At 49.0% G+C, this 24,485-nt stretch overlaps 1 protein-coding gene across 3 annotated transcripts; it reads right to left on the reverse strand.

Moving 5' to 3' along the window:
- Positions 1 to 374: 374 nt before the first annotated feature.
- Positions 375 to 24,343, reverse strand: BCL6 (BCL6 transcription repressor). 3 transcript variants are annotated; one of them, XM_047788609.1, is made up of 10 exons: positions 15,092 to 16,305; positions 13,829 to 13,867; positions 12,835 to 13,006; positions 11,083 to 11,304; positions 8,517 to 9,488; positions 7,801 to 7,985; positions 6,265 to 6,432; positions 4,748 to 4,878; positions 4,491 to 4,628; positions 375 to 1,585 (listed from the first exon to the last, which is right to left on the reverse strand). In XM_047788609.1, the coding sequence occupies exons 3-10, from the start codon at positions 12,993 to 12,995 to the stop codon at positions 1,442 to 1,444; spliced, it is 2,121 nt and encodes a 706-aa protein (XP_047644565.1). In that variant the 5' UTR covers positions 12,996 to 13,006; positions 13,829 to 13,867; positions 15,092 to 16,305; the 3' UTR covers positions 375 to 1,441. The 3 variants fall into 3 exon arrangements, with proteins under 3 accessions (XP_047644565.1, XP_047644566.1, XP_047644567.1); XM_047788610.1 differs by lacking the exon at positions 15,092 to 16,305 and adding an exon at positions 24,268 to 24,343 and having other exon boundaries at positions 1,303 to 1,585; XM_047788611.1 differs by lacking the exon at positions 15,092 to 16,305 and adding an exon at positions 16,544 to 16,936 and having other exon boundaries at positions 1,303 to 1,585.
- Positions 24,344 to 24,485: the final 142 nt, after the last annotated feature.

Genomic DNA, 24,485 nt, shown 5'->3' on the forward strand with positions numbered 1-24,485 from the left:
GGCTGTGGCGAGGCCAGCAGCTGTAGCTCCAATTTGATCCCGAGCCTGGGAACTTCCATATGCTGCAAGTGCGGCCCTAAAAAGACAAACAAACAAAAACAAAAACAACTTAGCCTAGAGCTCTGAGGGGAAAAAAAAAAAAAGGTAGGGGATCGGTCAGAAATAGAGGGAAGAATTCCATCCAAAACCCTCTCACCTGAACTCCTTCTGGCCAGAACCTGTAGTCTGTGGTCCACCTGGTGCTAGAACGTGGAAGCTACCAGGAGCAAACCCCAGCCCCAGCCTGTGCTTTCCCACCAGGTAAAGAGCTGGGGAAACAGACCCATTCAAGTCTTGATTTGGGTCCCCAGGAAAGACCCCCGGGACAAGTCAACTTGACTTTTCAACATTTTATTCTTGTATTTGTACAGCTATATTTTACAACGCGGTAATGCAGTTTAGACACAGCCAAACCCTGTCTCCGGAGTAGTTATAACACAAGCATGACGCAGAATGTGATGAGACAAACATTCCCAAAGAGAGCTTAGTTAGTGACAACTCCAAGTCCCTGTGTCTGCCTACACTTCCAAAAGGGATGGCGCGGTCGTCCCCCGTTGAAAACTTCCATGAAAAAAGGCACCGTAGGACACGTTGTACAATTATATACAAACCGAAAACTAGAACAAAACTACACATTTTTCCTTCCGCAGCTTTTTTTGTTCTTTTTTTTTTAATACACACTTTGTAAATTGTAAACCTTCACTTGCAAAAAAATACAAATACACTGAGGCATTTTAGACAAAATATTTTCTTACTTATACAGATGCAATACTTAAAATATTCTCTTAAGTGCTCTTTCTCAATAAAGATTCTCAGATCCGTGTCTGCCTGCAGATACAAAATCGAGCCTTTAACGCAGTTTTATATTTTTAATATATCTTTTTTAGGTTTATATATATTTATTTTATATATATATATATATTTATATATTTACAACTCTGCCATATATTCCTTCACCTTTGGTTAAAAAAATTAAAGCCCTCTCTTTGATAACATACCGAAGTCTCTTCTTTTAAAAGAATGCACATTTACATACAAAAGAAACATCTGATCCCACAAAACATATACATTCCTCATTTTGCAGACTAAGTCAAGTCAGAACTTTTGCAAACGCCCCCCGCTTTGATATATAAAATGATTTTGCTCTTTGCTGACATGGTTCGCCTTACACATAGGAGAAGAAGCAATATTATTTTCTTAATGTTTTACGGCATTGGGGGACGGGGAGCTGCCTCGGCTCCCCGTCCCCCTGCCCCTCCCCCCACCCCCCACCCCCCGCTATGATTTGCACTAGTGGATGAAAGAGGCACTACATCATGGGACGAACATCGTAAAGTGTTACAGTATCCTTTGGGTAGATTCTGAGAAGGGGCTCCAATGGAAAGCATCAACACTCCATGCTTCAGCAGGCTTTGGGAAGCTCTGGGGGCAGGTCAGTGGCGGACACGCGGTATTGCACCTTGGTGTTGGTGATGGCGCCATGCTTCTGGCGCAAGTGAAGACGCAGCTGGCTTTTGTGACGGAAATGCAGGTTACACTTCTCGCACTAAAGGAGAAACCAGAGGCAAACTGTCAGCACCCCAGGAAACGTGTCATTACTCAAGGCCCTTCAGAAGAAGAGTCTCCCTTTGAGGGATAGGGCAGCTCTTTCCTCTGGGAGGCCAGGTTGAGAACCCACATGAATGCTGGCTGCTGCGAATTGACACGGGAGCTTTGTGCAAATGCCCCTTGTCTGCTTTCCAAAGCCTTGCTCATGCTTTTTCCCTGCTTGAGACACATCTCCCTGCTTGAACTCCACAAGTTCAAGTCTTACCCCAAAATGCAGTTCAGATGCATACCCTTCTAATTATTACGGCTTTCCTGAATCTCTAGGATGAAAATAATCCCTCTTTCCTTTGAACTCTGTGAGATAGCTAGCCTTGCTCTGAAATGCAGATAGCCTCACCATCCCATACATTAGCATCCTTCTCAGGTGGGGAATGCTCTGATGGCAGTGACCACTTCTTATTAAACTCTGTAATCTTCCCAGTACCTAGTGAATATACCTCTTAGGCGATTATGCAATAAATCTGAACATATTTGGACAAATGGATTAGAACAATCTGATTCCATGAAAATTCTGGAGTCTAGGGCACACTTTAAAAATGTGGTTATATTCCTTTAACTTAGCAAGATCAGCTAATAAAGCATTAGCCAGTAGAGCTATTTCTTATTTTGACTCAATATAAGGATGATTCAGTAGGAAAGTTCTTTAAAAGTAAAATAGATCACGATATGTAATGAGGTAACCTGATGCAATCATGAAACAGTAAAAGCTAGAAAATCCAAATAAAGCATGAAATTTAGTTCATGAGAATGGACCAATACAAGTTCATGAGTTGTGATGAACATACCCTATTCAGAAGATGCTAACAATAGGAAACAGTGCATATAGGCACTCTCTGTACTACCTTTGCAACTTTTCTATAAATCTGAAACTATTCTGTAATAAAAAATGTTTATATAGAGAATATGTTTTCAAATAAAAATGGAAATAAGTTTAGAAATATAAAAATATTTAATAAAATGGGCAGGACAGCAAGTAGAAAGAGCCCTGGTCTTGGGAGAATGTGGGCACCCCCTCATATCTGTTCCATCCACTGCTGTGCATCCTGAGTCCCTGTAAGGGACTGAGTCAATATACTGAGAAGGTCACTCTTAACTCTGACATCCTGTGCATCTAAACGTTTAGCAAGTATAACAGTAAATATATACTGGACTCTTACAATGGGCCAAACACTGTTCTGAACACTTCGGGGAATTCATTAATATAATTCCATGTGGTTGGTGCTGTTATCAGGCTCGTTTTACAGATGAGGAAATTAAGTTACTGAGAAGACAACTAATTCACCCAAGAATGAGCAGCAAGTAAGAAGATATTCACTCCAGGGTTGATAAACAAGTAAATGAAAATAACCACCTTTTCAGATTAACATTCAAACATATGGATGCACCATTCATTCATTCCTTTGTCCCTGTGCCCATCACTACCTAGAGTGATGTCATAAATACATCAAAGTCAGCATCATCTATAACAGTACTTTCCACACATGTAAGCCATGGGATTCTTTTTTTCAAATTAAATGGAAACCAGAGAGGAAAAGAGGCCACTCTAGCCGCATTCCAGTCCTCTTCTCTGGGGTTGCAGAACCTCAGCAATTCAAAGAACACAGTTTGAAATCTGTTCATCTACAGCATCCTCACCATTTCATAGAGGTAGAGAAATGTGGCCCCATGAGAGGGCCAGGGTTTGCCCATGGTCTTAAGGAGGGTCAAATCCGAGTAAGAACCCAGAGAGCCCAGTGGCCCGGCCAGTATATTTCCCCTTGATAGCAGAGATTGGCACATTGCTTGTGTAAAGAGCCAGGCAGTAAATATTTCACACTTTGTGGCCCAGACATTCTCTGACACAACCACTCAGCTCTGTGTAGTGGCATGAAAGTGAGCAGAGACCATGCATAAACAAGTGAGCCTAGCTGTGTCCCAACAAAACCTTATTGATGCTCGTTGAACTTTAAACTTTATATAATTTGCATGTCACAATATATTATTCTTTCAATTTTTTTTAGCCATTTAAAAATATAAAAATCAGGAGTTCCCATCGTGACTCAGCAGTTAACGAACCTGACTAGCATCCATGAGGACTCAGGTTCGATCCCTGGCCTCACTCAGTGGGTTAAGGATCCAGCATTGCTGTGAGCTGTGTGTAGGTTGCAGATGCGGCTCGGATCCTGCATTGCTGTGGCTGTGGTGTAGGCCAGCAGCTGCAGCTCTGATAGGATCCCTAGCCTAGGAACCTCCATGTGCCGGCGGTACGGCCCTAAAAAGACAAAATATATATATATATAAAAATCATTCTTAGCTCACAGAATTTCAAAAATGAGCCCACAAGCCATAGTTGGCTGAGACGATGCCCTAGAGCACTGTGATTCCCGTGACCCAGTTGTGGCCTCTTGCTGCTGGCCACCTGCAACTGTCTTTTCTCTCTCTCTTTTTCTCCTTATATCACCACATTCTCTGGCTCTCCTAGTCTATGACTGTTCCTTCTCAAACACCTTTGCTCCTGTGAAGCAGACACCCAGCCCAGTTTCTCAGCACGTTGGAAACACTCAGTGTTTGTGGAATGAATGAATGAATGAATCCAATATCTTATGTATCCACAGTCCAGACCTCTTCCCTAGGATCAGGATCACCTAGCCAATCCCCCCACTTTAAAGATGCACAAACTGAGACTCAGGCCAAGGTCAAGGTCAAGTGTCTTTGAAAATCAGGACTACATCCAGGTCTCAGGCCCATTAGAGTTTGGTGGTCATCCCCCTGAGTGCGAGCATCGGAGCAAAAGGTTCTGCTGCCCCAGCTCTCCACCTCCTGCCCCTCCCAGGCCCACCAGCAGCCACAGGAGGCTCACGTACATGGTAAGGTTTCTCTCCCGTGTGGATTCGCAGGTGGCTCTTCAGAGTCTGAAGGTGCCGGAAACGGGTGCCGCAGATTTCACAGGGATAGGGCTTCTCACCAGTGTGGATGAGCACGTGGGCACGCAGATGGGCCACCTGAACAGAAGAGTGAAGAACAAAATGAGAGGCTCTGCCAGGGAGGCCCACAGATGCGCCAAGGTCCCACCTCCGCACACAAGGTCAGTCCAGGTCCTCTCCCCACCCTCGCTGCTTACCTGTACAAATCTGGCTCCGCATGTTTCGCATTTGTAGGGCTTCTCTCCAGAGTGAATTCGGGTGTGGGTTTTCAGGTTTGCCGGCCGGTTAAACTGGGCCCCACAGATGTTACAACGATAGGGTTTCTCACCTGTTATCAGGAGAAGGGGAAAAGGAAAGTCATGCTTAGCAGAGGTCTCTACAACCGAGGTCATCCCTAGATCCTGGATTTCAAAGCAAGCTGCCCTCCCTGGGGCCGCTTTGGCTTTCTTTCCCTTGGAAGATGGCAGAGGGAGGCATCAGGAGCCTGCCACCCCTCTCTCTCACACACACCAGCATGCCTCACCCGAGGCCAGGGTCAAGAAGCAGGTAGTGGGAATTCCTATCATGGCTCAGCGGAAACGAATCTGCCTAGCATTCATGAGGACACAGGTTCGATCCCTGGCCTAGCTCAGTGGGTTAATGATCTGGTGTTGCCATGAGCTGTGGTGTAGGTTGCAGACGTGGCTCAGATCCCACATTGCTATGGCTGTGGTGCAGGCTGGTGGCTACAACTCCGACTCGACCCCTACCCTGGGAACCTCCATATGCTGTGGGTGCGGCCCGAAAAAGACACACACACACACACACACACACACACACACAAAAGAAGAACCAGGTGGTGACATGGAGGAAGGGAAACAACACCAGGCATAGGACAGGGAAGAAGCAAGGTTCCAGGGACCAGCTTTGCCATTAGGATGCTCTAACTGTGGGATGTGGACAAGTCTCCCTCTGTCTCTGAGCCTCAGTTTCCATCCCTGGAACCTGAGGGGTGACTTTAGATGACCTTGGAAGGCTCTTCTAGCTCTTCGCTTGGCTAAGACTGATTCAGTCATCAACCCACTTGCCAGAGAGATACAATCTGCTGCTCTGGTTTCTCTCCCTGAGAACAAACATGCTTTTCCGCTTGTGGCAACTACAGCTGGATTCCATTTGCAAGAGAGGTGGGGCCCAGCTGGAGGAGACGCTCAGACAGTGGAAACCAATAGAAGGGCCAAGCCTCCCTTCATGGAAAGTTTCTGGGATAATGAACCCCTTTAAAATACCAGCAGGGAGTCAACTCTGGACAACAGTCAGGTTATGAGAAGCTAGCTGGTAAAGGAATGTGGGTTGATAAGGAATAAGCCCTTAGAGGGAATCAGGATGCCTATAGTGTATTTCTGGCTTTATAAAAACCAGATCGACTTTGCCTTTCTCAGCCTGGGTTTCTTCCCCTGTTCAATGGGATTAACATCTCCGACCCCAGCAAAGGTGCAGAAGCAAGACAGAGCATCTCAGAGGAGAGAAAAAGCATAGAGGGAGTGGCCGGGTCACTAAGCAGAGATGTGGCAGGGCTAAGCCCGCACTCAGGCCAGGCCAGCACCTGCTCCCTGCCTCACCCCACCAGGCACCAAGGCCTCACACTGCTTTCTCTAGAATCCTCTCCCCATCCTGCTCCCCCACCCCCACCCCCGGGAAACCTGGCAAGCTCAGGGCAGATGGTACAGGGCCATACCTGTGTGGACGGTCTTGTGGCTGGCAAGGTTGCCCTTGTAGCGGAAGGAGGCCTGGCAGCGGTCACACTTGTAGGGTTTGTCACTGTGGGTCTGCAGCGTGTGCCTCTTGAGTGAGGCCTCCTCAGAGAAGCGGCAGTCACACTCATTGCAGAAGAAGGCCCCATTCTCTGTCACAGGTGGGGAGGGGACACCAGCATGAGCACAGGGCTCCAAGCCTCTCTCGTCTGTAGCTACCCCCCAGTGCCAAACTGAACCTCAGCGCCTCGCCCGCCCAACCCTCAGCGGAGCCCAGAGCAAAGTGCCTGTGAGGACCTCTTTTTCATAGCGGGTCAAGTCTCAGATATGGAGGAGGAAGGAGACAGATTTGGATATTAAGGTACAGAAGGGAAACTCAAACCCCCGGTACCCACAGGGCCTGCGCCGGTGTGAGGAAAGCTCAGCAGGGCACATCCTTCTCTCAGAGCTCTGAGAACTTTCCTTATCAGTTCATAGTTCTATTTACATTTGCTCACAGAAGCCCTCGGGTAAGACAGCCTCTGTCTGTGTCTCTATCTCCAAAATCAGGATAATAAACCCCTGTCTTGCCTACCTCACAGGAGCATATTGAATGACATAAAGCATCATAGGAATTATGATAAGAATCAAAGTCAAAGATACTTTGAGGTCATTGAAGGAGGAATGAATGATGACATGGTCACCCTTGCACCTATCTGGGCTCCACGTCTCCCAAACACTCGTGAGATAGGGAGACCAAAGACGATGGTGGAAGCAGAAACAGAGGCCCAGAGAGAAGGAATTAGAGTGTTGAGCAAAGGCAAATGGCCAGCAGGCCGGGGGTGGGGGAGTACAGTGCTTGCTCTCCAACTGCCCACCCACGACCCTGTGCCAAATCTCTCGGTGTAAGGAACTAATTTTGTTTTAACAATTAAAAAATGACACATCGTAGTGGCTTAGCCCTGAGGAGGTATTCCTGGGCTATCCCACTATAGCCAGAGCTGGAGGAAGAGGTGAAAACTGGGGATGCTGAGCACAGATGATCCAGAGACTTCAATTTGATAATCGGTTCAACTAATCAAATTCAGCTACCATGAACTGAGGGCCTACTCTGTGCTAGACTCGCTACAGAGTCTAGTCGCCTAGGGGAGATGCTGGCATGAAAAGGACCCCTTCTTCTCCTTCTAGAATATCCAGCCCAGCAGGGTGAACATGCACACCAATCAGTACCAGAAATTTGGGTCCAGAGGGACAGAGAAGGCTCGGAGCTAGTTAGAGCCAGCCCCACAGCTGCCTTTGCTGGAAGGAAGCGAAGCGGGCTGCATGATCATTGTCTATCCCCCCCCAGATTAACAAATCCTTGGTCTCTTGCTTTGTTCCCTACGAGATCAGGAGTAGGAATATGGAAGCATGGTTTAGATGCCGATGGACTTCCCATCAGTGGCTTCTCCCAATCAGTGACAACAGCATTAATAAGATGGGAACACAAGCCCCGTGTGCAGCAGAGGTAGGGGTGGAGGGAGGGCAGGGAAGGGACTCACCACAGCTGGAATCCGAGTACTCAGACTGGGTCTCCCCCAGCTCCTCGGGGAACGTGGGGCCGGCAGCGTGGAGGCACATCTCCGTGTGCTGCGGGGACTGCGAGCCACAGGATGTGCACTTGGGGGGGTGCAGGTAGAGTGGAGAGTGGCTCTCGCTGCTGCTGCGGGGGGAGCCTGTCAGGGACCTGTGGGCAGGAGGAAAGAGCCTCAGCAGCTGGAGCAGGGCCTCCACGCTTCCCCTCCTGCCTGTGCTCAGGGAAGCCTCAAGACACTCCACTCCAGTTATTTGTATCCCCAAGCCACTTCCAAACAGCAGACACATAGAGATCACGGGTGGGGAGTGCAATGAGCCCAAATGCTATCCTGGGCCCAATTTCTTCCCCTCAGGGCTGCAGTTCACAGCCTCCCTCGGTCCATGGCAAGTGGGAGCCCCACCCCCACCCCCCCACCCCCAACCCCCCCAGACCACAGGAGCTTGGGATTCCTGGGACGCTCTTCTAACGTGCAGGGGAGCTATCTCTTGCTATGAAAATATACTGAAGCTTAATGTCCTGCCTTCCTTAAGTTAATTCAATGAACAAGCCTTATCCCCCACCACCAAAAGGATCAGTGTTTCAGGCAAGAGGAGAACACAACCCCTGCATCCACCAGAAGGGACCCTGGACCCCCGCCCCAGGTAAGCCCTGACTCCAGGCTCGGGCTGCCTCTGAAATCACCTGTTGACGATGTTATTGAGCCGGCTGGCCTGTGGGATGGTGGAGTCCTCCCCATTGGTGCTGAGCTTAGTTGGGGACTGGAGGTCAAGGGTCTCAGGCTCCATGGGTGGCTGACAGGCTGGCGGGGCAGTGTATGCTCGAGGGGAAAGGCGGCCCAGCTCAGCCGGCTCGGGTCCCTCAGGTTTGGCATTCTGGTTGAGGCTGTTGAGCACAATGAACTTGTACTTCTTCCAGTTGCAGGCTTTGGGGTCAGTGGGGCTCTTGGCTGGTGGGGAGCCAGAGGTCTGGAGGATGCAGGCATTCTTGCTGCTACAGGACTCGGTGGGCGAATTGGGCTGGCAGTCGGATTTTTGGGGGCTCTGTGGACTGACCAGACCCTTCCGGTTCAGAGGTGCATTGGGGGGCTCGAAGTGCAGGGCAATCTCGTCCTCCGAGGAGGGTCTCTCTTCCTCCTTCCCGGCCTTGTCACAGGGGAAGTACGGGGCGCCCCGAGCTGAGGGAGCAGCAGGCTTGGGGCCTTCGGCCACACTGTAGTGCATGTCACTCCGTGCCTCCTCTGGGGCTGCCTCCTTGGGTGAGTAGATGCTGCTGTGGCACACGCTGGGGGATATCTCCATGGCCGGCCGGCTGTAGTCAGCGTGGACGGGCCTGGCACTGTCGCAGGGGAGGGCCCGCTCCTTGGGAAAGGGGTTGGCCACAGGCATCCGGGCATCCCGCAGCTCCTCATCGGAGAAGAGGAAGCTGCTGACCGGGAGGTGGCCATACACAGGGTAGGAGGCTGGCGGTGTGGACAGGCCATTGTACAGGCTGGGGGCGAAGGCTCTGCTCTCGCAGCCAGGGGCGTTCCTCAGTGGCAGGCTGTTCTCCACCACCTCCCGGCCCCGATAGGCCATGATGTCCTGAGGCATCAGCATCCGGCTGTTCAGGAACTCTTCCCGGGGAGGCTTGATGGCAGGAACCATCTCTGCTTCACTGCAGGAGGGAAAAGAGAGAAGACCAAGGCCTCCAAGTCAGAACTTTCCAAGTGACACGAGTCTAGGCTCTAGGAAACCACACTTGCCCTTGGGTCAGCTAGACATGGGCCATGTGGTCCTGCAGGAGGGAAACCCTTGCACTTACAAGGCAGTTCTGCAAATGCCTAGTAATCTAGCCCACAGCTAGGGAAATGAAGCCTAAAGAAAGAAAGAGAGTTAGACAGCCTGTGCCTGTTTATATGTGATTCTGTATGTTTAAGTCCCATATGTTTGTATATGTGTGAATCTACAATTATTTAGATGCCATAGGACATTAAGTTTTCAGAGCCCTTGTCTGCTTTCATCCCTGCAGAATCCTGCAGGAAGGTACAGTAGGCACGACTATCTCCATTTTACACACATAAAAACTGAGTTTCAGGGATGGAAGAATGTATCCAATGCTGGTGCACAGGCTGGTTCAGAGGGTCATTGTCAAACTAGTGCCCTGTGAAGAAAGGACTCGCCCTACACACTGCCTGGAGTTTTGGGGAAGTTGACTTTGGAGAACAGGCCACTCATGCCATTAGAGGGAGGACTGGTTCTGCAGCAGTCAGACCTGGTTTCCAGTCCCAGCTGTGCCACTTAGCAGCTCTGTGACCTGGAGCACAAGGCCTGACCCAGAGAAAGCACCTGTAAATGATAGCAATGAGGATCTTGCCACCATCATCACCCACAGGAGACAAAGAGTTCGGGCTGCCTATACTGGAAAAGATATTATGTGGGCAAAATATAGGCCAGCTCAGTCTGATCCCAGTTCACAGAACCAGAACCAAGGAGTAAAGGTGAAGGGAGCCAGACTTCAACTTGCCATATAGAGGAGCTTTCAAACTGTCCAAGGTAGACTGCATGGCTCTGGGAACACTGAGTTCCTAGCTCCTGGAGATGATCAAACGGAGGCTGGAAACCTCTCTGTTTGAGAAGGGAGGCAATCAAATGGTTCTAAAGAAGTCAAGCCCCGAGTCTCTGTTCCACTTAGCAAAGCTCTTCACTTCTGTGCCTTGAAGGTTCCTCTCCTGTCAATGGTGGTCGTGTCTTACTAGCCCTCAACAGGGGCTTAGACCCAGTGAACCCACTTTAATTCAATAAATGTCCTCTCTAGTAGGAGCAGGGTGACATAAAAGACATGCTCTGGTGGAGGAACTAAGGGGCATATGTAAATAGTTACAACAGAAGCCTAAAGGAGAACTGAAACACATATGCAAATGGTTAAAATAGAAGCAAGGTCAATGGGACTGGCAAAAGGCTTTGGGACATAGTGGAAACGCTGAGGAAAGAGCTAAGTGATAATTGCACAAACATCTATGAAGCAGCTGGCATCCAGGCATGGTTTTGCAGGATGGGTGAGAGGAAAGAGCCTATCAAGTGAATGGCAGGAAGCAAGAAGCAGGGATGCCCATGGCATATCTGGATAGCAGGAGTATGCAAGCACAGTGGAAAGGTAGGTTGTGGCATGCCACAGAGGATTCTTTTTACTGCATGCACACTTTATCAAAAGTTTATGATCCTTTCTGATCCCATCCATTTCCAAGGCTTCCATCTGGGTGGCAGCTCACCTGGCTTTGATGAACTTCCGGCAAGTGTCCACAACATGCTCCATCTGCAGGTACATAGCTGTGGCCATCACTGCCATGATGTTGCCCTCCCGCAGATTGAGCCGAGACGTGTACATGAAGTCCAGGAGGATGCAGAACCCCTCCGGATTGATCTCGGGATCCAGATTGATCACACTGAGATTGCATTTCAACTGGTCCGTGAAGATGCTGTAGAAGAGGCCACTGTAAAACAAAGAAATGTCTCACTATAACAGACATGTAGAAACTATCATCAGTTATAGTCAGCATCCTGGACCTAGCTCCAGAATTTCCTTGGCAATTAATCATAGCTGCCATTTATAGAGGGCTTAATCAATGCCAGAGAGTCATTAAGCACTTTCCACACACTGTCTTGTGTTCCTTACAACCTTGCCAAGGATAGTAGATTCTCTCCTTGTCTCCCTTTACAAATGGGGAAACTGAGATCAGAGGAGTCAAGTGATTTTCCCAAAGTCACAGAACCTGGATTCCTTTTAGTCTTAACTTCATGGATTACCAGAGCTAAATTTAGCACTCATTTGTAGTAACTATTTTAGTCTCTATCTTTGGGATAAGCATTTTCCTTCTTGTTCCAATACATTACCCTTAATTTTAAAATCTTAGTTTTTGTTTTAGAAGCCAGTTGGGTGTTGATAACAAATAAATAAAATGACGCCTGCCATCTATGGTTTACTGACTCTCTAAAAGTCCATAGACTATTACAAGATCCATATTCCAAGGAGAGCCAAGTCAAAGTCAAGCCATGCCTCCAGGAACCATGATGTCTGGAAGAGGAAAGAGCACTCAGAGGCCAGAATTCTCGACTGTCATCTGAATTCTGCTCCTTCTGAGCGAGCAGCCAGAAATGAACTGGATTTCACCCCATAAGTAGCTATGCAACCTTGGGTAAGTTACGTCACTGCTCTGCACCTTGCTTTCCTTATCTGCCCAGCACGAAACATGCAGTCTATCTTACAGGGTTGTGGCATGAATGAAAATGTAAAAGGGACAGAATGATGCCTGGCACATGGTAAGCACTTGGTGAGCATTATCTATTCTTTTTATCTCTCTATAAACCTCTGTTTATAAAAAAAAAAAAAAAAAAGTGCTCGTTGCAGATGTTGAATAAGCCTCTACTAGCAATTGGGATCCTTGGCTCTACATCAGTTCACCTATGAATGTCTTCATTTTATCATCTACAAAACAGAGCTAGTCATGCCATCTACAACACAGGCCACTAGGAAGATCCAGGGAGATGATGTAACATAAAACTGCTCTGAACCCTTGGAATACTTGTCAATCACTTTCACCAACTTACATATGCTCTGAAAGACCTGTGGAAGTGTAGTCACGGCATAAAATAAAAGTTACAGGAAAATAAAAGAGCAAAAGATTTCAAATTAACTTGCTTAAAATATTTTATAACTCGCTTTCACTTTTCATTATTTCACTGGTTCACTGAAGTCATTCACCAGATTTGCCCCAAACACATCTCTGGAGACGGTATATGATTTCTTCTCCTCTATTCCCACCAAACAGAAATGCTTTCTTTTCTAAAAGTGTGGTCATTCATTTGCTTCCTGGGAACCCACCCTGCCAGGCCAGTGCTGAAGATCTGGAGACACAGGAGACGTGATCCCACACCCGGAATGGGGCCCCCACACTCCGCACTGGCAGCCGGCACTAGCATACCCCTTACAGCCATCATCTGCCTTCTGCTTCCAGATCCCTCACCTGCAGGCCATGAGGACCGTCTTATGGGCTCTAAACTGCTCTCGGCTCACCACTATGACAACATCAGTCAAGATGTCGCGGCTCCGGAGGCGATTAAGGTTGAGAAGAACGTCGCTGGCATGGCGGGTGAACTGGATACAGCTGTCAGCCGGCGAGGCCATTTTTCCTTCACCTGAAAGAAAAGGTTAAAATCCTGTTACTCCTCCAGGACCTAGTTCCTTCTTCCCAGGAGTGTCAGAGCAGGTGGGCCAGCCTGTTCCCTTGTGTTTGCTTTTGAACAGTTCATGACCCATCTCTGGACACTACTCTCCACGTCTATAAAAATGAGATAATAATCTTTATCCAATTTGTTAATAGAAACCCCTATAAGGGAAAGAGGAGGGAATGAATATTGGATGAATGTTTTCGGTTTGTTTGGTTTTTTTTTTTTTTTCCCCAGATACCAGCATTGAGAGGCAATGAGTATGACAGAGGAGAGAAGGCATGCTTTGAAGGTTAGCATGTTGGCCATACCTTTTGCAAGCTGTGTGACTTGGAGCAGCTTGTTTTATGGTTTCTGGGCTTGAGTTTCCCCCAAATGGGAGTAGTAATACCCATGGGGTTGTAAAAATTAGTGGGATTTCTCATAAATCAAGCTATTCTCATCAGTATCTCATTTCATTATCCTAGCTACCATCTGTCTCTCCTCTACCAGGCTTCAGAATTATTTGAATGTATCTTGAGCACCAAGCACATTGCTGGTACACAGTAGGTGGTGAAATTAGCGTGAACCAAGAACCGAGTAAGGAAATGAATGATCACACAACAGTGTTAAGATAGTCCAATGCCAGGGTAAAGGGGTTGGGGGCAGGGCTGGCTGTGATGGAGAGGCAACACGCTCTCCTTTATCTCATCTAAGGAAAAGTGGCACTGTTCACAGAAACACACGCATTGGCAAATTTGAAAGAAACAGTTTGTCCACAAAATTTTAAAGCATATAATTCAATTTACTTACCCAATGCCTTGATTCACAGTCCAAAATTTTGCTTAAAACCTGCAGGGAAGAGAAAAAAGCAAACAGAAATTGATTTAATGAATGTAAGATTGTCCACTATAGTCTTATTTTAGGACACACATATTTAGTTTTACTTTGATAGCTGCAGCCTGCCAGCTGGTGCGGTTTCACCACAAGCTAGCACACATTTTTTCCAGCTCGGCTCTTACGGAAACAACAGGCACTCGAAGCTATGCAATAATAATGTTTTTTACCCCGAGTATTGGGAATACGATTTCATACATCCATATATATATATATATATATATATATATATATATATATATATATGCACACACACACACACACACGTATTTCTTTTCTCAAAGTAAGAAATGTATGCCGTTGGGTTTATGGTAAAGAAAAACGATTCTTTCAATGTTAATGAGGATGATCCTTCAGAGGCCTAAAAACTCAGGCCACTTTTCAAAATCTGCTAAAATATTATCCTTCAAGTCTTCGAATGATTCCACAAGGCCAACAGGGTCAATCTCTTTATCCCTATTTCACTGATGACAAAACTGAGACTTGGGTTCAAATGGCTTGCTCAGGACAAACAGCCAGGAAGCATTTCCTGACTGTCAGGAAACACTTAAGACTGAATAAAGAATCTGAATACAGCCTGAGATGACATATCTACTCTTTTCTCCAGAATATTTGCCCCCCCACCCCCCCCCCTACCCCCCCACCCCCCCCGCAAAGTTTCCTCTCCCAAGCCTCCTGGGGCTAAGATCAAATCTAGTGCTACAAACTTCCAAGTTTGTGCTTCCCCCTGCTGGTGAAAGATTTGACTGCGTGGTTTAGCTGAGAACTGGCCAGGCGGCACTCATGAAATATGGACCCTCTCCAAATTGGTTTCTCTAAAACAAAATAATTCAAAGCATAGGTGAAAGACTCTCATTTACGATCCCATGTGGGCTGTGAAACAAAACGACATTTGAACCCTATCCCCATCCCAGCACCCCTCCATCGATTTTTTTAAAGCATAACCCTTTAGAGCTCTTTTCTGGGTAAAGGGGCCCGAGGCCAGGGAGGTCATGTTGGGCCACATAGATGGTGAGCGGCCCGGCCCTAGGTCTCCTGGCTCAAATTCCTGTCCCCTTTCCAAATCAGCCTACGTGCTGTTGAACATGCAAGACAGCACCCTGATGTGGGTGAATCTCATTTTTAAGTTCCTTCCCCCACACAAACACTTTGCCCCCATTCCAGGCTGCTGAGTCTTACCAAATGAGCACTCTAAAATGAGAGGTTTCCTTGAGTCTGTAACCAAACACTCTGACATTTCTCTGTGGTCCCAAGTGCCAGTCACTCAATCTCATCGGCTTCAAGGTTAATGTGTGCATGTGAGAGAGGGGGGTGGGGGAAGGAAATGGGGGAAGGGAGAGGATAGAAAAAGACAAAGAACCTATTTCCTCCTCTCCCCATCCTAACTCAAGATGGGCAAAGAAAGATACACTAAATTGGTCCTAACCCAAGTTCAAGGATTGTCTCCTTGGAAAAAGAATGCTAAAGACACATGTGAGGTTTCTCCTCTTCTCCCATGGAAGAGACCCTCTCAACACTTCTGGAATACCTAAGGCAATCCTTGAACCAGCTTCAACCACCATCTCACTTGTGGATTTCCAGTCACAGACTTCTGGAACCACAGGAAGCCCAGATTTGCCATTTCACCTTGACCAGTGGCAGTGACTCACTCCAGATGTGGATTGAAACAAACAAACAAAATAATTCCCCTGTGTCCACTGTCAGCCAGGCCCTAGGAATGGGCACTTTTCACCCTAAACCTCTCTGCCTGGCTTGAAATACAAAACAAAAACAAACACCATACACCAAGCCCTTGTCCTTACTAACTCCACTCCTTTCTAAGCGAGCTTTATCTTAGGAGACGCCACAACTAGTATGTGGGTCATGGTGGGTGTGGACAACACTGCCTCCCTCTAGGTGTTGGAGGTGTGGAAGCCTGACTAGCATTTGGCTTGTTTTTCAGGGACCACTCAGCTCTTTCCCATCCATTATTGTACCTAATCCTCATAAAAGCCCCAGTTTACCGGGAGGACACTGAGGCTTCAGGGGATAAGGCTTACCAGAGATCTCAGAACTAATTCCAAGCAAAGCCAGAGACACATCCTACTTGCTTTAGCCATCCCACCAGCGCCACACACAAGACCCCATCCACAGAAACAACCAAGAGAGCAGAGCTGTCAAGGAGAAATTGACATCTGCAAAGGCCCAGACCTGGACTCCCCTGACCCCCAGCCCAGCTCCAGCCCCAGTAACAGCCAAGTGAGAGTAAAACACGGTTTTTTCCACCCCCCACACACTTTCCCTCCTTTGGCCATTTGCCTGTATATTATTTTCAATGAGGCACCTTGAGAAAGCAGATCCTTTAAGGGTTTGAACAAGAAAAAAGAGGGAACTCCCCCAAAAAGGTGGGGGGGGGGCGGGAAGAGGAAGAAAAGGGCTGGACGAAAGGGAGAGAGACAAGAGAAGAGAGAAGAGCTAGGGGCTGGGGGAAGAGAGAAGCCAGCCAATAAGAAAGACCCCACCTTTTCCTCCCGCCTCCAGAGGCAGCCCCCATCTCTTGCTCGCTTACAAGGGCACACACCCCGAGCCCTGCGGCCCGGGCCAGCCAGCCGGTGCAGATCTGCGGATTTGCCCACCCTCACCACACTGTACCTGTCTGCCAGGGACCGCCCACCCGCGGGCGTGATCCCGGAGCCTCGGCCGGTCCACGTCGAAGCCCCCGCAGGCGCGGCGGAGGCCGGTAGATACGCTGGTGGCAGCCCTTTAATTTGGTTACATTCAAATAAAACTTTTCATGCACCTCGGTAGCTAACATTGTGTATGCTTTTTTTTTTTTTTTTTTTTTTTTCCCTGTTACGCTGTCAAGACAGGGGGCAGTGAGGGGAATGGCACAGCCCTCTCATTCCCGGAACGTAGTCGATCTCAACTCAGCGGATTTCACAGAACACTCTCTGCCTATCGCCGGCTCCAACGAGAAGTAACTTTCCAGGAAGCTGCCTGCCCAGGCAGCCGCCAGGATCTCTGCCTGCGCCGCACGGGCCGCCGGGGATTCACCGGGGGCGGGGGGGGGGGGGTGGCCCGGGTAGGCTCGCGGGGAATATGGCACACTTTCCCCTAAATCTCTCGCCCGCGCCGGGTTCAGGACGCTTAGAGTTCACCTAGTCCAACCCAACCCCTACAATTTTATAAATGGGGAAAGTCAGACAATTTAGTTGCACAGCCGGTCTAGATTGGTTTCGGGTCCAATTCTAGGCTTATTTCAAACAAGTTACCCAATCCCAGTGTGTGTTTGCCTGGTGCGTCTTTTTTTCTCTGTCCTGGCCCCTCCACCCCCTGTTTTAAAGGGAGCGGTTAGGCAAGGCCTCGAGGTCAAAAAGATGGAGTCCCTGGGGCTGAGGGTCGCCATCCAGGGCGCCGCACCCGAGGTGGAGAAAACTAAACCGAAAGCCCCTTCCGCCTACGTTGGCAAGAAAGGGAACCCAACTCTATTAGGTTTCCGCCCAAGGTCTTTAGAACAGGAGCTACTACGGCAAAGCTGGGCAGATCTCGGGATTTCCGAATCCAATTTCTTTGGAAAAAAAGAGAAAAGGTCGGGATTCGGCAGGGGCCTGAACGCAAACCCCAGCGCGTTCATGGGCGCGCACCAAGGTTGCCTTCCTCGAAATTATAACCCCTGGGGGCAATATCTTAATCGGTCGCAGCAGCGGGCTCTGAGAAACACTTTCAGGGGCCAGGGGTAGGGAATGGGGGGCACGAAAAGAGGTAGCCTCTAAGGCCGCAGTCCAGTCCTAAAACTGGCGGGTAGCCTCGCACTACGCGGCGCACCACAGCAGCAGCGGAGGCGGGGTCAGTAAAGACTAGGCCTCTTTGGCCTCATAAAATCTTACTTTCTCATCTCCTTGCCCGGTGAGATAAAAGTGAAAGCGAAGGCTGAAATGTAATATGCGATGGGATGTGAGTCTAGGAAGGGAAGCTAAAATTAAGTAAATGCACTTATTGGAAATTAGGAGTCCCGTGGTTCCTGGAGCTCAAACCTAATGATGTTCTACCGCTGCCTAACACTAGAGGGAGCCCTCCACCAAGGCTTGAAACGGACAACTCCTTGTCGCCCCGCCCCTCCTTCCATTGACCTAGTTTAGACACAGTCTCCCGATTTGGAGAATGCCTTCCACCCTTCCCCCTTCTCTATCCCGTTGGCCTTTGGATACTTGGTAATCTAATAACTCCAATAACTCGTTGAGAAATCCAAAGGAGAATATGGAAGTGCAAAGCACTGTTTAGGGGCAGGGACGAGGAATTTTAATAAGCTGCCGCAGTGAAACCCGCGTCAGGGCTCCAGCAGGAGCGCTCCCTTTCTCTGCAGCGTCTTTTAGGTTAATCAGCTGCTCGGGTCTGGCGGTAGGGGGGGCAGGGTCAAACTGCCGAGCCATTATTGTCCTAGGGGAGAAACACTCTTCGCGCTCTTGCCTGGGGGGGGGGGTGCAGAAGGGTGGGGGAGACGACAGTAGATAAAAGCGAATTTGATAACACGGTGGCCTCGGCAGTCGCTTTGAGTGACCGAGGAGGTGTTCAGGGACTTTATGTCCTTTCATTTCTATCACATTTCTTGCCAACAGTGCTCTTGCAAGCCTGTAAGCTTCTAGGAAATGCATTAAAATAGAGGGATGTGTTTTATCATCAAGATCTGAAGAGGAGCTGCCGAAGGGACGCTCCCCAGGCGCCCAGCTCGCGACAGCCTTCCAGAAAGGGCCGGCAGTCAATGCCAGCAGACCAGAGTAGAGATATTTTGGCTATTCTGGTTGGACGGGGCCCGGCCTTTGCAAAAAGGCTGGCGGGGGAGGGGAGAGGCAATGATCTCCCCAAGCAAACAATGCCTTTAAAAATCCGATCTGGACAGAAGTCAGCCAAGGTCTTTATTCACGTTAATGAAGATGGAAGGCACTAACTGTCCTTGGAAAGCGATGAGTCAAACTTGACCGCTCTTCAAACACGTCCCCAGATTCGCTTCCAACCTGAACAGAGGCGCGTTTCTCCCACGCGGCCTCCAACAGCTCCCGCAGTGGGAGAGGCAGAACTCGATTCTGGCCGACCAGAGCGATGGAAACAACCGCTTCACCCACGGGTGTGCGCGCCGGCGGTCGCTAGGGGACGCCAGCACTCGGCGCGCGTTTGCCATCTTAAGTTTTGAGCTCCAAGAAAGAAAACTTTGCTGAGAAGCTGTTGTGGATTACACTCTGCCTGTCCATAGGACACACACACACACACACACACACGCGTGATTTCACACCAAGCCACTAAGCAAAGTTTAGAAAAGGAAAAGAGCTATTTTAGGATTCAAATGTGAGCCTCCGGCGCAGCAAGGTGCATCTCTGCAAGTCTAGGGACTGGGCCTTAATCACACCCTAACACACGCACACTCCCTCTCAAGTTCTGAGACCCCTCCCCCAACACACACACACCCCTCAGCACTACAGTAGGCTTTTCACATCTGTTACTGAAAATCTTGGGCCATACTTTCTAAACAAATTCCTCGGAGACAGAGAGGGAACCGTTTCCACCTGCTCCTTTCTCTTAGATACCTCAAAGGGACGGAGATTAAACTCGCCTTTGACTTTAAGTCACTGACCTGGAATTCAGAAGCTTAAAATCCAGTTCCGGTTAGGTCACTAACTGGCCATTAACCCTCTCATTAGGCTTGACTCCTCACCTGTAAAGAACTGTATGTCCTACAGCCTCCGTGACATCCCTCCACTATTGACTTTCCTTGGGGAGAGGCCACAGAAGCGGGGAAGCAGTGTTCTCAAAACGTGGTACTTTTTGGTTCTCTTAGCAGAGGGATGCCCACGCTGGGCGACTGTGGACGGAGGCTAATTGTCATCCATTTCACCAAAACTCTGGAGGTCAGATGTCATTCTCATTGGAGGTTGCCCTCTCTCAGTCCTAGCACCTCTTTAGGATACTTAGGGACAGGAAGGTGATTCTGTCGGTCCCCTGCCCAAGGCAGGGGGAACTCAGCCAGGACCTACCACTAGGTGGCGGACTCAGTCCGTCCGAAATCGTCTTCCACACCCGACTGCCCCCCATCATTTTTTTTTTTTTTGAATCAGGGGGAGGGGGGTGCCTCCATAGGTCAATACTGGAAAACACTTAATTTACTGGATATATATATTTTTTCTTCCCGATGTCCACGCCTCTAGGAGCCACAACTCAGTATCTGCAGCTGTGTTCATGTTTCATACGTTGATTTTTCCAGCCTGAAAGGCTGAATGTATTGGGAAGAGAAAGGGTGCACTTGTCTTCAAAAAGCAGAATGGCACTCAACAGTATTATCAGAGTTTCCTGCCAAACACTAGTCGACTAGCAAAAAAAAGTCGGGAGTAAACTTCTGATTCCCATGTTGAAAGGGGACCCTGGAGGCGAAAGGCAGAAGAGTCCAACCCAGGCTTCCAGCGCTCGGCTAAGCTTGGGATGAGGAAGTGGAGACGAGTTGGTCTTTGGATGGGACTGTTGCTCTCAAACTGGGAAGCCGGGAGGGTTGGGAGGAGCTGTTCCTGGCTTCCAGTGGGGCGAAGAGAAACCGACCAGCTTTCCCACAACACAGCACCCTCCCTCGGATCCCTGTGGCGGCTTTCCCACTTGTTGCGCAGTGCAGGAAACTGGCACGCGCCACACTACTTTTATTCCCAGAGGGCTCCAAACCCAGCTACAGACCAGCTACCATTGCCCTAGTCTATCCAAAAACTTCTCTCCTCAACCCTCCCCTCACAGACACCACCATCACAGCCAGCAAAACTACAAGATGTCCAGTCAGTACGGTTTCTTACATCAAAACATTCTTCCTTATCTCAGCATCAGACAGGCAGCTGAATGCAGATGACCGGAGGAGAAGGAAAGTCCTTGAGGGAAAGGGGGCTAACCTCCGCCTGGAAAACTCGCCTACTTAAAGCATACAAGGCAACCTTCCTCGTGTGTGTGTGTGTGTGCGCGCGCGCGCGCGCACACACACACACACACACACACACACACACACACACACACACACTGGAACTACTTCGCCTATCACGATACCCTCCTAGTTGAAAGCAGCTTTTCCCCCTCATTATGAGAGCTCAATTGCAAAGTCTTTTTTTAAAGTTAGTTTTATCTCCCCTTCCTAAAGAAAAAAAATCATTTCACAATATTTTTTCAAACATTTGACTTTTGCAAATAGTTTCAACCATCGAGGGGTGGCGCTGCCGCACCACCTCCTCTGAATCTCTAAAAAAAATTTTTACAACAAAGTGGGTTGTGAGTGTGGCTACCAGGCAAAGGAGAGAGGGAAGGAAGAATTTTGACATCCAGTCATGGCTACCATTTACTCAACCAATAACTGGAACTCTTTCAGGCTCAGCAAATGACAGCTTAAGAGTTTAGAGTCCCACTCCTGTTAACCAAACCCAGAATAAAAATTGGACAGTCCCTTCAAGAAAGCAAGGGGTATAAACCTTTCAAAACTGAGCGGGGGGGGGGGGGGGGGGGGGGGGGGGGGGGGATTTGGAGGATTTCCACTTCTTCTAGCTGCCTTCTCCTTCAAGTTGCCCAGTCTTTACAAAGAGCTTCTAGCCTTGTCACTATCAACAGACCCTAAAAATCAGTCAATGCTTGGGCCTGCAGTACTGGAAAGCCTTCCAAATAGGATATTGGAAATTTCTATTTTTAAGTGGGGGGAGGGGAATATTTCCCATTTACAGGTTTCTATTTTGGCCTGAAGACTCAATTACAGTCATTTTATGAAAGGAATGTCCCTCTCCTGGTACTCCCTTTCCATTTCCTCCTCCCCCAGGAACAAATATCTTTTCTCCTTTAAAACAAAACAAAAAAAAAGCATATATTTTAAAGCAAGAATGTGATTTCACCTTGTTCCTTTGAGCTCATGTTTGCTACCTCCAGGAATAGCGTGTGGACTAGGGCCAGATGAACTTCAACTTGGGCTGCAGATTTACGAGGTTCTGTTCCAGTGCCAAAGGCTCTTGGTAGTAAATAGTGAGCAAAACAGATACCTGTCTCCTGATGGATCTTGCCGCCCCCCCCCTTTTTAAGTTATTTATTAAAACCACACACACCTTGCAAAGAAAAGGGAAACTGGCAGTCTCTGTAGAGGAAGCTGGTGGCATCGCTCAGACCCACAAACTGTATTTCTAAACAGCCCTTTCCCTGGTTCCTTCTCTCCTGCCCCATTTTTTTTTTTTCCGGGCAGTAAAAAAATGCATCTACTGACACTCACTTTACTTTAAAAAAAAAAAAAGTAAAGCACAAGATTTTCCTCCTGGAAGCTATAAACTGATTGAAAAAAAAAACGATCCGTAAAAGATTCAATCAGTTTCCTTGAGGTGGGGGGATGGCTAGCTCACTGAAGAGGTCAGGGACCGAGTAACAGCTCTGGACTTTGCGCACCCAGTTTAGGGTCATTCCTTCCGCTCAGCTGTCAGGACCCCTAGCACCAAGACAAACATCGAGAAAGGGCACGACACAAAAAGGGTCTTTTTCCAGTCTGTAGGGTTGTGTACTAGTTTTCCATAGGGTAGCTTTTAAAACTCATTATTGCAACACTAGTTCCATTTTTGGCTAGAGTTCCAATAACACGGCATCATAAAGGCAACGCAATCCACATTCTCAAGACATTTACCACGGTCACTACATCCGGCAGCGGGGTGGCCCAGCGCTCCCGCTGCTCCCTAGCGCAGCCTTCCGAGGCTCCAACTCCCTACCCGCTCCCGCCCCGGGCCGCCGCCGCCGCCGCCGCCGCCTTCCCCCATTCTTACTCCCTCGAGGAGAGCCACAGGTTGCAAATCCAACCAACCTCACAATCCGTTTTTTTGCAAAATCACTCACAAAGATCTCCCATTCGCGCCCGCGCCCCCTCCTTCCGCGCCGGATTCCCCCAGCCAGGGCCACAAAGTGCCCTTCTCTCCTCCCGGGTCCTGCACGTAGGAACACGGGCTGGGGCAGTTTGTTTTTCCCCTTGCCCAGTGCAAGGACCTCGACAATCTGAAGCCTGACGCCGGCTACTTTCTGGGCCGCAGCTTTTTGTTTGTTTGTTTGTACAAAGCTTGCACCATGGGAAAAATAAAATTTAGGAAAGCGAGGGAACAGCCATTGGGAGCTAACACCGAGTCACGCAGAGCCCAAAATACAAACACCGCGACCGCCAGAAATCCCGCCACCTTCCCGCTGGGCTGGGCGGGCCTGTGAAGATTCCCGGAGTCCCCGCACGCAGAACAGCACCGCAGGTGCAAAAGCGCATCCTTTTCCACCCACCCCCAAAATCCCCATCCCGCCACAAGTCTCGCTCCCCAGGATGGGGAGAGAGAGCGCGCGGGGGTTCCCGACTCCCTAGACTACAACCAAGAAAGAATAATTTTCAAAGTATTCAACATCCCCGCCCCCAGGCAAGCTAAACCTCCCCAAAAACACAGGGAAGGGGACACCAAAACATTCAGATCTCGTTAGGAAGACCACGGCTCTGAAAGGAAATAGTAGAACCAATACTTCGTCTGGGTTTAAGGGGGAGGCGGGGGGGAAGCCCAAGGAGTTCGCTTGCATTTTTCCTCCCAAATCTCGGCTCGGAGATAGGGAATCTAGAGGACCGAGGCCGATGGAAGGGAGCCAGCGGGGCGAGCGAGCGGGCAAGCCTCCCTCCTCGCCTCCCAGAGTTACCAAGAAGGACGGGAGAGGGGAAGGAAGGAGAGGTGAGGGAAAGGAGGAGGGAGGGAGGGAGGGAAGGGGAGGCTAGAGCGAGGGAGCAAGAAAGGCAGTTCGCAAGCGAGAAAAGAGGGAAAAAAACACAGCCGCACGAATCCAGCAAGATCAAAAGCCGTACGCAAGCAGCAGCAGAAAGAGCGACAGCGCGAGAGCGCGTCCTCTCCGCGGTCTGGGGCCAGACAGCCCCCAGACTTGCCCGAATCACCCCCTAAGTACTGTCTCGTCCTCTCTGCTCCGGCCGCCCCCTAATTCCCCTCCTTCCTCTCCTCCACCTCCTCTTCAAAAACCAAAACAACACAAGGGAGGGTGGCAAAAGCCTCCCCAAACCGTCCGATTCACTCAAAGACAACAAAAAAAATAATAAATATATAAAAATCTATATCCTAGAGTGGGAGAGACGTGGGACTAATCTTCGGCATTTATTTTAACACCTGACAGCTACAATAAATAAATATATACATATACATCAATAGATGCACACAGGAAACTTGGAGCCAAAGCATTTGGCAAGAGCGGAAAAAAAAGAATTAAAAGGTAAAATAATGATCATGAGCAGCGGCGGCGGCAGCGGCACCAGCGGCAACAGCGGCGGCGGCGGCAGCAGCAGCAGCGGCGGCAGCAACAGCAATAATCACCTGGTGTCCGGCCTTTCCTAGAAACTTCTTGCATCACCACTTCTAAGAACCCCAGTTCTAAGAATCAACAGAGCTCAATTCTCGGAATTTGAGCTGCGGACTTTACCATTGCTGCGTGGCAGGGGAGGACTTGGTGTCAGCTCTCCACGACTTTTGCCTCCCTTCGCCCAGAAAAAGCCCTCAAAGCCACAATATTTTCCCACCGTCCGTCATATTTT

Source organism: Phacochoerus africanus, chromosome 1 (assembly GCF_016906955.1).
Source record: "Phacochoerus africanus isolate WHEZ1 chromosome 1, ROS_Pafr_v1, whole genome shotgun sequence".
NCBI lineage: Eukaryota > Metazoa > Chordata > Mammalia > Artiodactyla > Suidae > Phacochoerus > Phacochoerus africanus.